Source organism: Parus major, chromosome Z (genome assembly GCF_001522545.3).
Source record: "Parus major isolate Abel chromosome Z, Parus_major1.1, whole genome shotgun sequence".
Classification (NCBI taxonomy): domain Eukaryota; kingdom Metazoa; phylum Chordata; class Aves; order Passeriformes; family Paridae; genus Parus; species Parus major.
The window spans coordinates 8,333,974-8,346,100 of NC_031799.1; the positions used below are offsets into that span (position 1 = coordinate 8,333,974).

The following is a 12,127-nucleotide window of genomic DNA, read 5'->3' on the forward strand; positions in this document are numbered from 1 at the left end:
AAGCACAAGGGAACATGCTGCAGCAGCACTGTTACCATTTATTACATGATTTAAATCCAATACAAAATAGGGACTAAGGGAACAGAAGTGACTGCCTGCAGCAGAACAGGACTGCTGGCAGGCCTTGGGAGAGGGTATGGGACCCTTCCAGCCCTGTTAGCTGGAGCTGCCCTGTTCTGCCTTCAGCACCTCCGTGGCAGGGGAGTGGGAATCCTCGTGGGCTGGGGGCATCTCATCTTGGGTCTTCACAGCTTGTGGCTTGGTCAGTGTGGTGTAAATCCCCAGGGCCTGGAGGGAATGAGACAGTCATAGGAAGGGAAGGAGAGGAGAGGGCCAGACCCCAGCAGAGTGCCCTCTTCACCTCTGCGGAGCAAGATTCACTTGGGTGAGAGCAAGAATGGCTTGGGCTGGAAGGGACCTTAAAGATCCTCTTTCTCTAACCCCTTGCCACAGACAAGGACACCCCACATCAGACCAGGTTGTTGAGAGTTCCACTCAACCTGACCATCAACACTTCCCAGGATGGGGAATCCCACAGCTTCTCTGCACAACTTGTTCCAGTATCTCACCACCCTCACAGGGAAGAATTCCTTTTTGGAATCTAATCTCAACCTACTCATTCAAGTTTAAAGTCATTATTCCTCATCCTATCATTATGTGCCCTTGTAAAGTATCTCTCCATCTTCCTTGTAAACTCCTTTTAGGTACTGGAAAATGCTACAATATCTCTCTGGAGTCTTCTCTTCACCAGGCTGAACAATCCAAATTCTCTCAGCCCTTTCTTATAGGGGAGGTGCTCCATCCCTCTGATCATCCTGGCGGCCTCCTCTGTGCTGGCTCCAGCAGGTCCCTGTCCCTCCTGTGCAGGGACCCCAGCTCTGGATGCTCCAGCTGGGTCTCAGCAGAGCAGAGCAGAGGGGCAGAATCCCCTCCCTCCCCTGCTGCCCATGGGGCTCTGGATGCAGCCCAAGACACACGGGGCTACACTGACCTGTGCGACCATGTTGGTGACATCGCCGGTGTTGGCAGGCAGCAGAACAGTGTTGGAGTCTTTGGCAATCTTGGAGAAAGCATTCACATACTGCTCTGCTACAGACAGGGAGGCGGCAGCATTGCCATGCTGGGGACAGAGAGACAAGTTACGTTCCACCAACAGCTCACTCCTCCCTAAATCCCCTGCCCACCCCAGTCCAGCAAAGATCCTTGCTCCCTCCTGCTGCCAAAAGTGCCAGAGAGAGTCCAGGACAAAGTCAGGTGCCAGCCTGCCCACAGTTTCACCTCCCCCAGTGCCAGCACCACCGCAGAGGCTGCTCCAGGCAGCCAACACTCACCTGCTGTGCCAGAGCCGCTGCCAGGAGCTGAATTGCTTCTGCCTTGGCCCTGGCCTTGACCAGCATGGCATTGGCTTCTCCTGCAATGAACCACAGCAGGCTGCACATCAGAATCATGACAAAGCACTTGCAAAGACTGAATCCAGACCATTTCAGGGAGCAAATCAAGAAAATTTCATGCACACATGGTTGTCTCTTCCCCAACAGCAACACTATCGCAGGCCTCCTGCGGGGAGGCTGGGGTGGGGCAGTAACATCAACTTGACATCAGCAGGAGGCCCCAGCAGGGAAAGATCAGAGTGGCCGAGGAAGCCTCGCTCACAGTGATGCAGTCTCTCCTCCATAACACCACCCTTCAGTCCAGAGGCCTACGGAACCCCACATTTTAGATCCAGGCACTACCAGCAGCTTTGTTGATTTGTTCGGCCTTCTGAGCTTCTGATGCCAAGATCTGGGCCTGCTTCTGGCCTTCAGCCACGTTGATAGCTGACTCCCTCGTTCCCTCCGACTCCAGCACTGTTGCCCGTTTCCGTCGCTCTGCCTCCACCTGCAAACACAGGTCAGACACCAGCCTGCCATGGCTGTGCTGGGGAAATCCCATCTGTGGGACAACGACATGCTCTTCTGTTCTGCTGGAGGAAGCACGGCTTAGCAAAACATGAAAATACACCTACAGAACACTGGTCTCAGCGAGGGCTGGTTCTGCTCCTCATGCCACACAGCCCTTCACAGCCCCATCCCCACCTAAGTGGACAGTTGCTTCCCCCTCCTCCTCTTCCAGCCCAGATATGTGGTGTCCAGCTTTTCTCAAGGGGAGACCTTCAGCTCTGAGATTTGCTTCCTCACAGAGACCAGTAGGGATTTTAGAGGAAGCTGGCAGGACTTGTATGTTGCAGGCAGAGGCCATCACCACAAAAATTATGACAGGAGTTACTTATTCAGTAGCTGTATGTCTGCAGCCACAGTGCCCTCCTGAGGCAAGGCAGGGGGTGCTGCCAGCTCTGGAGAGGTAAAAATAATGAATCATAGCCCATACCAGCAATAGTGCGGCCAGCAGGACCAGGGAAGTGATTATCCCTTGTGCTCAGCACTAGTGAGGACACGCTTCGAGTCCTGTGTCCAGTTCTGGGCATCTCAGTTTAAGAGGGACATTGAGGTGCTGGAGTGTCGAGAGAAGAGCACTGGAGCTGGGGAAGATTTGGAGCACAAGTCTGATGAGGAGCTCGTGAGAGAGCTGGGGTTGTTTAGTGTGGACAAGAGAAGACAAGGTCTCAGGAGGAGACCTTAACACTCTACAACTACCTGAAAGGAGGTTGTAATCTCACAGGGGTTGGCCTCCTCTCCCAGGTAGTCAGCAACAGGATGAGAGGACATAGTCTTAATCAATACCAGGGGAGGTTTAGGTTGGACATTAGGAAGAATTTCTTCACAGAAAGGGTGATAAGCCATTGGAATGGGCTACCAGAGAGGTGGTAGAGACACTGTTTGTGGAGTTCTTTAAGCAAAAACTGGACACGGCACTTAGTGCTACAGTCTGGTTGACAAGATAGTTTGGTCATAGGTTGGACTTGATGATCTGAAGTCTTTTCCAGCCTTATTGATTCTGTGATTCTGTAATGCACTGTGAAAGAGGAGGCTTCCCTCTTGTTCCAGACCTCCCTCCCAGAGAGCCTCACCTGCATCTGCATGGATTCCTTCACACGAGGGGGCACATGGATGTCCTTGATCTCGTAGCGCAGACACCGGATGCCCCAGCAGTCTGAAGCCTGGTTGATGGCATCCACGATGCTGGCATTGAGGGACTCCCGCTCCTGGGAGGCACAAAAGAAATAGCAGAGAGCAGGGAAGAGGGGCTTAGCATGAGAGAGGTGTCAGGAGGGAAACAGACACCTCCCTCACAGGTCAAGGTCTGCCAGAAAAGAACATCTCTATAGGTTTCAGGCAGAGTCAGGTGCTTCCTGCAGCTCTTGAAGGGGGTCACCATCTCCTAGGGCAGGCAGTGCCCCACACTGAAGCTGCTGGGATACAACATCTGGTGTATATCTGGATACAAGAGAATGACAGCAATTCTGGTCACTGGGGCTGAGCAAAGAGCCACCAACTCGAGAAAGGCAGCTGGACCACCTGGGTCTGGGCACATGCCACCCATCACCCCCTCCAAATACCACAAGAGCGAAAAATAGCTCCTGTTAAAGAAACAACTGAAACAAAACCCATCTCCATTGATTCACCAATAGGTCAACTGAAACAGAAGCTATAAGCCCTCTAAGCAAAGGGCATTTTGCTGTTAAGCACATCAGCCTGGCCATGCAGGCTGTCCTGGGATTTTGGGAGACACTGTCAGCTCCGTGATCCACTCACCCTGAATACTCTGTCGAGGGAAAGTTTGCCAAGTTCAGATCTCATGGTGGTCTGGGCCAGCTGGGTCACTGCGTACTCAGGATCTTCCACCCCATAGCTGGCCTGAAGAGCAGAAGCACAAAACAAAGTGGATAGGGATGTCAAGAGGGACCCTGAACAAGGCAGGAGAGATAAACAGAGCACTAAAGCAAGAAATCTGCCGGACACCACTGCTGAAAATGTGGAGTCTGGAGCTTTGGGAGGTGTCAGAGTGCCCAGCCCACCTGCCACGCAGGACACAGAGGCTGGAGCACACATTTTGGGGAGCAGGGGAGTGGGCAGAGCCAGGAGAAAGGTGCCCAAGGGGCAGGGGTAGTACCTTGTAGGGGTCCATAACCCGCAAGTAGAGCACACCATCGATCTGCAGAGTGACATTATCTGTCAGAAGAGAACAACAGACCCTGTTTACTGAAGCAGCACAAACAAAACACGGAAATCCCCTCTTCCACAACTGAGCAGGTTTACTCTTTTTCACCCTGGCATATCACCATGGCACAGTAGAGGACTGGCTGAAATAGATCTTATCTAAAAGCTTTGTAAAATGGACCTTACATTCCCTGTTGTGTTTTAATACACAACAGGTCTTGATTTTCCAGACAGAAGCATTTCACACTGTAGCTCTCATAAATAAAGATATAACGAGGAAAAAAAACAAAACAAACCCCTTAAAACTAGAGATATAACAGAGCTGTCCATTAATATTACATCCATTAACCTGTTCTAAAATGTTTTTTTACAGAAGCAGAAATTTTTTGTGTGGTTCAATAAAGGAGAGCACCTTAAAAATTTATTTCTTCAGGTGCATTCAACTCAGCAAGAAGGGGCAGCTGCAGCCTGAGAAAGCAGCTGGAATCTCCTGAGGTGCCCCTACTCACAGCAACAGCCTTCCAGTACCTAAAGAGAGCTGGAGAGGGACTTTTCACATTGACGTGGAAGGACGGGACAAGGGAGAATGGCATTAACCTGATGGAGGACAGGCTTAGATTAGATGTTAGGAAGTTCTTTACTGTGAGGGTGGTGATGCACTGAAGTAAGTTGCCCAGAGAAGTTGTGGATTCCTCATCCTTGGAAGTGTTCAAGGCCAGGCTGGACAGGGCTTTGAGTAACCCAGCCAAGTGGAACATGTCCCCTGCCCATGGTAGGGGTGTTGGAGCACGATGAACTTAAGGGGCCTTTCTAACCCAAATCATTCAGCGATCTTCTGATTTTATGGCCAAGCCTGGGTACCAAGGGACAGGACTGAGTGCAGGAGCTTGGGACAGTTCCACTCATGCTCACATTGTCCCTTGCTCACCCCAGATTCAGCAGAAGGAAAGGGGCAGGACACGGAAGCTGTTCCTCACCCAGTGTGACAGCTGACTGCTCTGGGACATTAATGACGATTTCTTTGAGACTCTGGACATAACGAATCCGATCCAGGAGAGGGATGAGGAAGTTCAAACCCTGGGAAAAGGGTGGGATTAGATAGACTAGAGAGCATCATGCAAACAAAGCCCATGCCACACACTGCAAAAATGTTTTATGCACAGGGAATTTCAGTTACTCAGTGGTTTTAACACCCCACCAAGGAAAATTAGTCCACAGGCAGCCAAAAGGATTTCAGCCTGGGAAGCTAAACCCACCACCCCTCTTGGATCCTCGTGCAAAGGACGCGCCTCGCTACAGCTTTAGGAACCTGCTGAATCCAGAAGGGGAGAAAAGCTGCTCCTTACAGGCTCGAGGATTCGGTGGAACTTGCCCATCCTCTCCACCACCCAGGCCTCCTGCTGCGGCACAAAGAGCACCCCGATGTTCATGGGCAGCCCAGAGTTCCAGCGGCACGGAGCTGGGGCCAGCCGTGCCACACGATTCAGCTGCTGGGAGTGCTGGGGGAAGGAGATGGAGCAGGGTTGAGACCAGCTGCTGGCACCTCAGAGCCCAGCTCCACACCTGTTACCCCTTCTGGGCTCATGACCAGGACACCAGGGCAGGAAACAATGCCCCAAATAAGCCCATGCTGTAAGGGTGTTCCCACAGGGATGAGGCCTGGGCACCACGAACAGTCTTCTTCACAGTGCAGGGGGACTCACTCCCATGCCAGAGCTTTCTGCACGTCTCCAATCCTCTCACATCTACCGTGGCGTGGGGAATAAAGCCTCCCTGCCACCGCAAGGGCAATGAAGGTGTGTGCATGTGGGTCTCTTGGGCCCCACTCAGCCTATAACCTGTTCAGGCACACTCCCCCCAGTTCTCTCCCTCACCTCAGTCCCAGGCCACCCCTTTCCAACAACCTGTGCCTCCCCATTTCTGGCTGCCTCCAGGACCACCCACAAAGAGCTGTTTTGTTTGGGCATTCCCCCATCGTCCTCACCACAGACCCTCTCACACAGCTTCCTTCAACCTCCCCACATCCCAACTCAACTCACACCACCACAGTCCCCACACATCCATTTCTCCTACAACAACCCAACCCCACCTCACCACTCCCCATACCCATTCATCCACAGCCTCCTTTGCAATGCCCCCTGTACCTTAAGCCCAGCCCAGCTCACCACCACCACCCCAGATCCCCAACACCCACCAAAGACCCCTCTCAGTCCTCCTCATACCCCACTCATTCTCTGCACCCCTCCTCCCCATGCACAGTGTCCCCCAAACCCTCAATACCAGTTGAACCCCTACCTCCTCAGTTACCTCTTCACTCATTTGTCCTCTGCACCACCTTCCTCTCCCTCCCTACTCTCTATCCTTGTCCATCCCCCTGCCCACCCCCCAACTCTTCCCAGCCGCAAACACTCCCCCACTGACCACACTCTTCAGCCTCTTTACCTGTCTGTTCTCTACACCACCGCCCCGCTCTTCACCTCTATCCCTGCCTGGCTCTCCCCAGACCCTCAGCAATATCCCCATGCCCGCCTGTTCACAGCACAGCCACCGCACCCCTTCCCCCGTCCCTGCCCAGCTCTTCCCGACTGAGCCCCCACACCGCTAGCCCTTCACCGGACCCCAAACACCACCTCACCGACTCCCTCTCAGTCCCCCCGCACCCATTTATCCTTTCCACCCCGCCGAGCCTCATAGCCCTGTTCCTGCTCAGCTCCTCACCACCACCGCAGCACTTTCCCGGAGCTCCAACAACACAGACCGCCCGTATTTCTTCAATCCCCCGATACCCATTTGTCCACAGCCACCTCTAACTCCCCGCCCCGTACCCCCATCCTGCCCAACTCCTCCTCACCTCTTCCTCGGACCCGCGAAACCACCACCCCGCTAACCCCCACCTCCGACCCCCCACGCCCGTCCGTCCTCTGCGTCCCCCCAACACCGCTTTACCCCATCCCTGTGCATCTCCCCCTCAGTATTTCCCAGACCTCCAACACCATCCCCCTCATCCCGGTGCCCACAGTCCAGACCCCTTCTCCTGGCCCCTCCAGCACCCGCTACCCGGACCTTCCCCACGTGGGCAAACCCCGACTTCTCCCCGTCCCCTCCCCACCCACCCTCATTCCCCGCACCTGCAGCAGCCCGAGGCCGGGCCGGGCCCGGATCCCCGCCCGTGACAGCATCGCCCCCTCCGCCCGCCCCACTCGGCGCCGCCGCCGCCGCTCCCGCACTCCCGGAAGGCCCCTGCGCCGCGCGGCTTCCGGGTGCGCCGCCCGGATCGGCCCCTCCGGCTCCTCCGGCCGCGGTCCCCGGTTCCGCCCGCCCGCGATTCTGCACTGCCCCCCCTCGGGGGCGCCAGCCCCGGTCTCATTCTGGAGCTCCAAACGGACGTTTATTAAATTAGAAACGAACACGGGAAGCACCGGCACGGCCTTCGCGAGCCCGCAGGGCCACGGCGAGAGGGGCAGCCCCGGTGACCTGGGGGCGAGGGAGACTCCGGTGTGGTGGCGTGGCCCGAGTCCCGCTGGGCAGGGCAGTGGGGGGAGCGGCCCCCGGTGTCGGGGGGCTCAGACCCCCGGCTGGGGGAGAGCTCAGATACACGGTTTGGGGGATTCAGGGCCCCGGTTTGAGGGGAGCAAGCGCCGGTGTAAGGGGGGTCCGTTTGGGGGGCTCAGGAACCCAGTGTACGGGCAGTATAGGGGCAGGTTCAGGCTTCCTAACCCCAGTGCAGCAGGGCCGGAGCCCCTCGGCCGCCCCCGGGCCGGGCAGAGCAGGACCTCACCCCCGCACCCCCCAGTCCTGGCCCAGCCCCACACCCCGCGCCGGGGTCTCAGCCCCAGGGGTGGGAGTTGATGGGGTCGCGCCTCTCCCCTTCTTGTTCCCTCTGATGGAAGTGCTGAGTATCCCCTCACCTTGGGCTGGCAGGGGGAGCCTTGCTGAGACCCTCAGAGGGCAGAGGGGCGATACAGACTGGGAATGTGCAAGTTTGTTTAACCCTTGGCCCTTCCCCTCTGACTGCCCCAGTCTGGATTCTCCCAGTCCTGCTGCTCCCGAGGATCCAGCCCAGCTCCCAGAGTTTGAAATCCTCTGTTGCTTCCCCGCTTCCCAAGGACTAAGCTGGGGCTAATGACCATCCTCCCGCATCTGATCATGCTGCTGGCAGACCCCTGCCCAAAGCTGCCTCCTGCATGGGATTCACCCCACACCCAAAGACAGTGCAAGGTTCCTTTTATTTTGGCAATCTTCTCAGGTCCACAGCTCACGTGCTCTGGAGGCTCTTGCCCAGAGGGCTATCCCCATATTCCTGCAAAGAGCCCCAGGTCCCCATCCACGTGGCAGCTGTGTCTCTTACCTTCAGGAACCTGGCAGTGGACACTTCCTTGACAGCCATAGGCCTCTTGGGGTCTGGCTTGCCCTAAAAGACTGAAGATAAGTGCAGCCTCCTCAAACTGCTTGGAGTTGGGCTGGCCCTGCAAAGCTGGTGCCAGAGAGGCTCAGCCTGTCACAGGGCTTTTAACACACCCCTGACCTGCACCCTGTGTGAACATTGGGTCACACTCCCTTGCATGGGCTGAGGCATCCTTGTCCCTAGTCATTCTCGCAGTCCCCACAGCCCTGCTCGAACACAGGCAGCCTGGTGCAGGCAGGGCTGGGGGGAAGAACAAGCACAGCACCTCTGATCCTCTACACTAGCCTCCTCTGTGCTCCCAGCAACAATAAATACTAATAAATACAAACTCTTTCACACTTTCTGCTCCCTGACCTGGGGCCCCGTGTGGGTGGTCTTACTCACAGCTCCAGTCCAGCCCTTCACTCCACACCCACCCACCTCAGCCACAGCAAAGGCTACAGGCTGGGAGCAGTGCCAGCAGCAGGCTTGGGCATGTCCCTGCAGTGCCAGGGCTGCTCCTCAGCCTCTGCCCCTCTTGGTGAAGCCCCCTGGGTGATCCCAGCCCAGCTGCAGAGCTTGGTGTCCATGCTGGTCAGGAGGGTGGGTGCTATCTCAAAGCAGTGTGTGCTGGCCCTTTACTCATCTCTCCCCAAAGTGCTGGGCTGGAGGCTCCCCAGTGGCCCTGGGGTCTGGGGTGAAGAAGGTCAGGCCCGGGGTGAGTAGCAGGGGTTCCGCGGCATCTCTGTGAAGGATTTCAGTTCGTAGGGGATCCCCGAATCCACCTCGATCGACTTGCGGGAGAAAAGCAGCCGAATGTCATCATGAAGGTAGATCTTCCCTGACTTGGAGCTGTGAAACCTGTGTGGAGATGAGCAGGGCAGAGAGACCTCAGGAACCCCAGGTAAGGGCAGGGCATCCTCAGTGAGAGCACAATCCCCTTGACTACTTTGGCCCCCGGTCACAGAAGCCCCTTTGGCCTCTGGTTGCCTTCAGTGGGACAGAGACAGTTGCCCTTGGGCAAGGTGGCAGCTCCAGCCTCCCCAAAGGAGCAGCTGGTCCCTCCTCCTCCCTAGTCCCTTCTCCTGTCTTGCAGGCTTGGGACATGTTGGAGAGGAGCCCAGGTGACCTTGGGGCAGGTGCCCATCACCCCAGCATGCTTTACCTTAGATGCATCAGGTAGCAGAGGACCCTGCGGGGCGGGCTGGTGCCCAGTGGGTCACTGGGGGCTGCTGTGGACCCCTCCTCCTCCCCCACGGGCACCAGGAAGATGCGATGGCGTAGGAAGGTCATATGGTTGGCCGGCATGTCCTGGAAGTCGTATGTCACCAAGAACATCTTCACCACAGTCTTGTTTGGGTTAAATAAGGTCTGGGGGCAGAGGGGAATGGGGTGAGACTGGGAAGGATGCAGGGCAGAGATGGGGCATCTGGGAGCAAAAGCTGCTGGGCCAAGGATCCAGAATGCACCACACCAGTCTTAGAGGGCTTAACCTGAGTGTCATAGGTCAGTCCTTTTCACCCGCCTTCACACCTGTGCTCCCCTTCCATTACATCCCATTCACACTGCACATACACAATTTTCTGCCCAAACCCTCACCCACCTCTTCCTTCCCTGATTCTCCCATCACCTTGTGTCCCTGACAGCACCCTGTGCTCTCCTCTGCTATGTTGTCCTGGTGGCCACATAACCTCCTGCAGGAGACACCCTTTCCAGCTGTTGCCCTACCTAACAATGTCATGAAGCATATGCCCCCCCAAAGCAGGGCAACCAGAGCCCAACCAGCCCCATCCCCACAGGCCAGGGAATGACTCACCACTTGGATGGTTCCAGCTTTGGGGACACTGTAACCCTTCTTTCCCAAGGCCTCCAAGTCAATCACTCCCTGGGGCAAAAGAAACAATGTCTGAGAGAGGGAGAAAGCCGTTGGGAACCAGCCTAGGACTGTGATTCCCTCACTGGGAACACTTGGCACAAGTCAGCAAGAAGACCCCCAGCTCAGCCCCTCTCCAAACAGGAGCAGCAACAGAGAGGTGGTGACAAGAGAGGTGATGACAATGACCACCATGAAGCAGCAGGGCCTCTTCTTTCCCTTTTTGCTTTTTTGGGTTAAAAACTGCTCCTGGCACAGGCAGCCGTATCAACAAGCACAGGTTGAGCACAGCAAGCGGTGAGCGGCTGCCCCAGGGTGCCAGGATACAGCCCCCCACAGCTCCCCCACATCCACGTACCAGGAAAGGCGAGGGCGCGCTGTGTTCAGAGATGTCGAAGTAGGTGACGTCGACAGGCAGGGTGACATGCTGGGGACAGTAGGAGCCACTGGCACCGATCTCTGCCGTGAAACCCTCGATCCTCCCTGATGGTGCAAAGCACCCCTTCAGGATGGACTCCTGAGAGGGGAGGGAAGCGTTAGGGAATCTCAAACACCAGTCCTACCCCTTGCCTCATTGCTCCAGGTGAAGTCATTCCCATCTTCACCACACCCAAGTGACTGCATGCCTGCTTGACCTCACTCTGAGACAGACCCACCCTGAACTGCTGGGATAGCACCAACCATCTAACAGGGAGATGAGCAGTAAGAGTGCCTCAGCTCAGCCTCACTGCACCTATCTCAGCAGGTTCCACCCAAGGATCTGCTGGCTGAGCCATGGCTGTGTGGCACGCCAGGCCTTTTGGGGACAATCAGCCAGGGCTCCCCATCAGGTTCAGCCTCTCACACTCATCACTGAGTGGAGCTCCCTGTGTGGAGCTCCCTGTGTGGAGCCCCTGGGACCCACCTCCCCCCAGCAGATGGGCACCATTACCTCAAAGTTGCCCAGCAGAGCATGGCTGACAGTGGTGGTGGCCCAGGGCGCTGTAGGGGACCTGGTGCCTCTCCGGAGGCTGGTTCGGAGATGTCGCCTTGGAGTGAGGAGAGAAGGCAGGTCTTGAACTGAAGAGCACACAGCCCTGGGGTGTTCATATCCCTGGGAGTATGGATCTCTCTCTAGGTCCCCCGAACCTTTGCTAGAGGTTGAGCCCACTTTCCTACATCCCAGGGGAAGCAGAAAGCCCCTGCCCCAGTCTGTGGTCTTGTGGAAAGAAGATACCTTGGCCAGGGCAGGAAGAGGACTCAACACAACCTGAACCTCCCATGGGGCTGCAGGGTACTGAGGTGGGTAGGCACCCTGCACCCCCACGTCCATCCCACAGGGCTGACAGGAAACTCACGATTTGAGTCGCAGCCCACTCTTCAGCCTCCTCCCAACTGTGGTGCAATCAGAAGAGCTCTGGAGAGGACACAAAATGGAGAACCATGTTAGGGCAGCAACAAGGGCCCGTGCACCCCTGGGAGGTGCCATTGCCCTTGCCCTGCCCCATATTCCCATTTGGGTCCCAGCACACCGAACAGGCTCCTTGGGCAGCCATCAGCAGCCTCTGGAGGGGTGGCCAGCAGGGCAGTACGAGGACTATGGCATCTGGTGGGGACATGGGGCTGCCCAAACCCTGAAGTGGCTCAGCTGGGAATAAGGGTATCAGTACCCAAAGGTACAACACACTGTTCCCTCTTTACAAAGCAGGTCTCAGGAGCAGCCCCAGTGACAAGACACCTATAGACAGAGACACACAATGACACCCCCTCGCACCTCACAGGGATTGGTGACAC

The 12,127-nt window shown here is 56.3% G+C and overlaps 2 protein-coding genes across 12 annotated transcripts in view; both read right to left on the bottom strand.

Moving 5' to 3' along the window:
- Positions 1-18: 18 nt before the first annotated feature.
- On the bottom strand, positions 19-7,328 carry STOML2 (stomatin like 2). The gene is made up of 10 exons (XM_015652675.3): positions 7,226-7,328; positions 5,444-5,596; positions 5,075-5,174; positions 4,051-4,109; positions 3,693-3,794; positions 3,008-3,142; positions 1,734-1,878; positions 1,332-1,411; positions 992-1,120; positions 19-288 (listed from the first exon to the last, which is right to left on the bottom strand). Exons 1-10 carry the CDS (start codon positions 7,274-7,276, stop codon positions 157-159), a joined length of 1,086 nt encoding a protein of 361 aa, XP_015508161.1. The 5' UTR covers positions 7,277-7,328; the 3' UTR covers positions 19-156.
- Positions 7,329-7,466: 138 nt separating this feature from the next.
- Positions 7,467-12,127, bottom strand: part of FAM214B (family with sequence similarity 214 member B) — a 38,530-nt gene continuing 33,869 nt past the window's right edge. For all 11 annotated transcript variants that reach the window (XM_015652665.2, XM_015652670.2, XM_015652666.3 and 8 more), the window contains 6 exons: positions 11,692-11,750; positions 11,286-11,382; positions 10,713-10,871; positions 10,298-10,366; positions 9,647-9,852; positions 7,467-9,342 (listed from right to left, as the gene is read on the bottom strand). In XM_015652665.2, the coding sequence (XP_015508151.1) occupies positions 9,189-9,342; positions 9,647-9,852; positions 10,298-10,366; positions 10,713-10,871; positions 11,286-11,382; positions 11,692-11,750 (744 nt within the window). In that variant the 3' untranslated portion in view covers positions 7,467-9,188. The remainder of the gene's footprint in view (positions 9,343-9,646; positions 9,853-10,297; positions 10,367-10,712; positions 10,872-11,285; positions 11,383-11,691; positions 11,751-12,127) is intronic.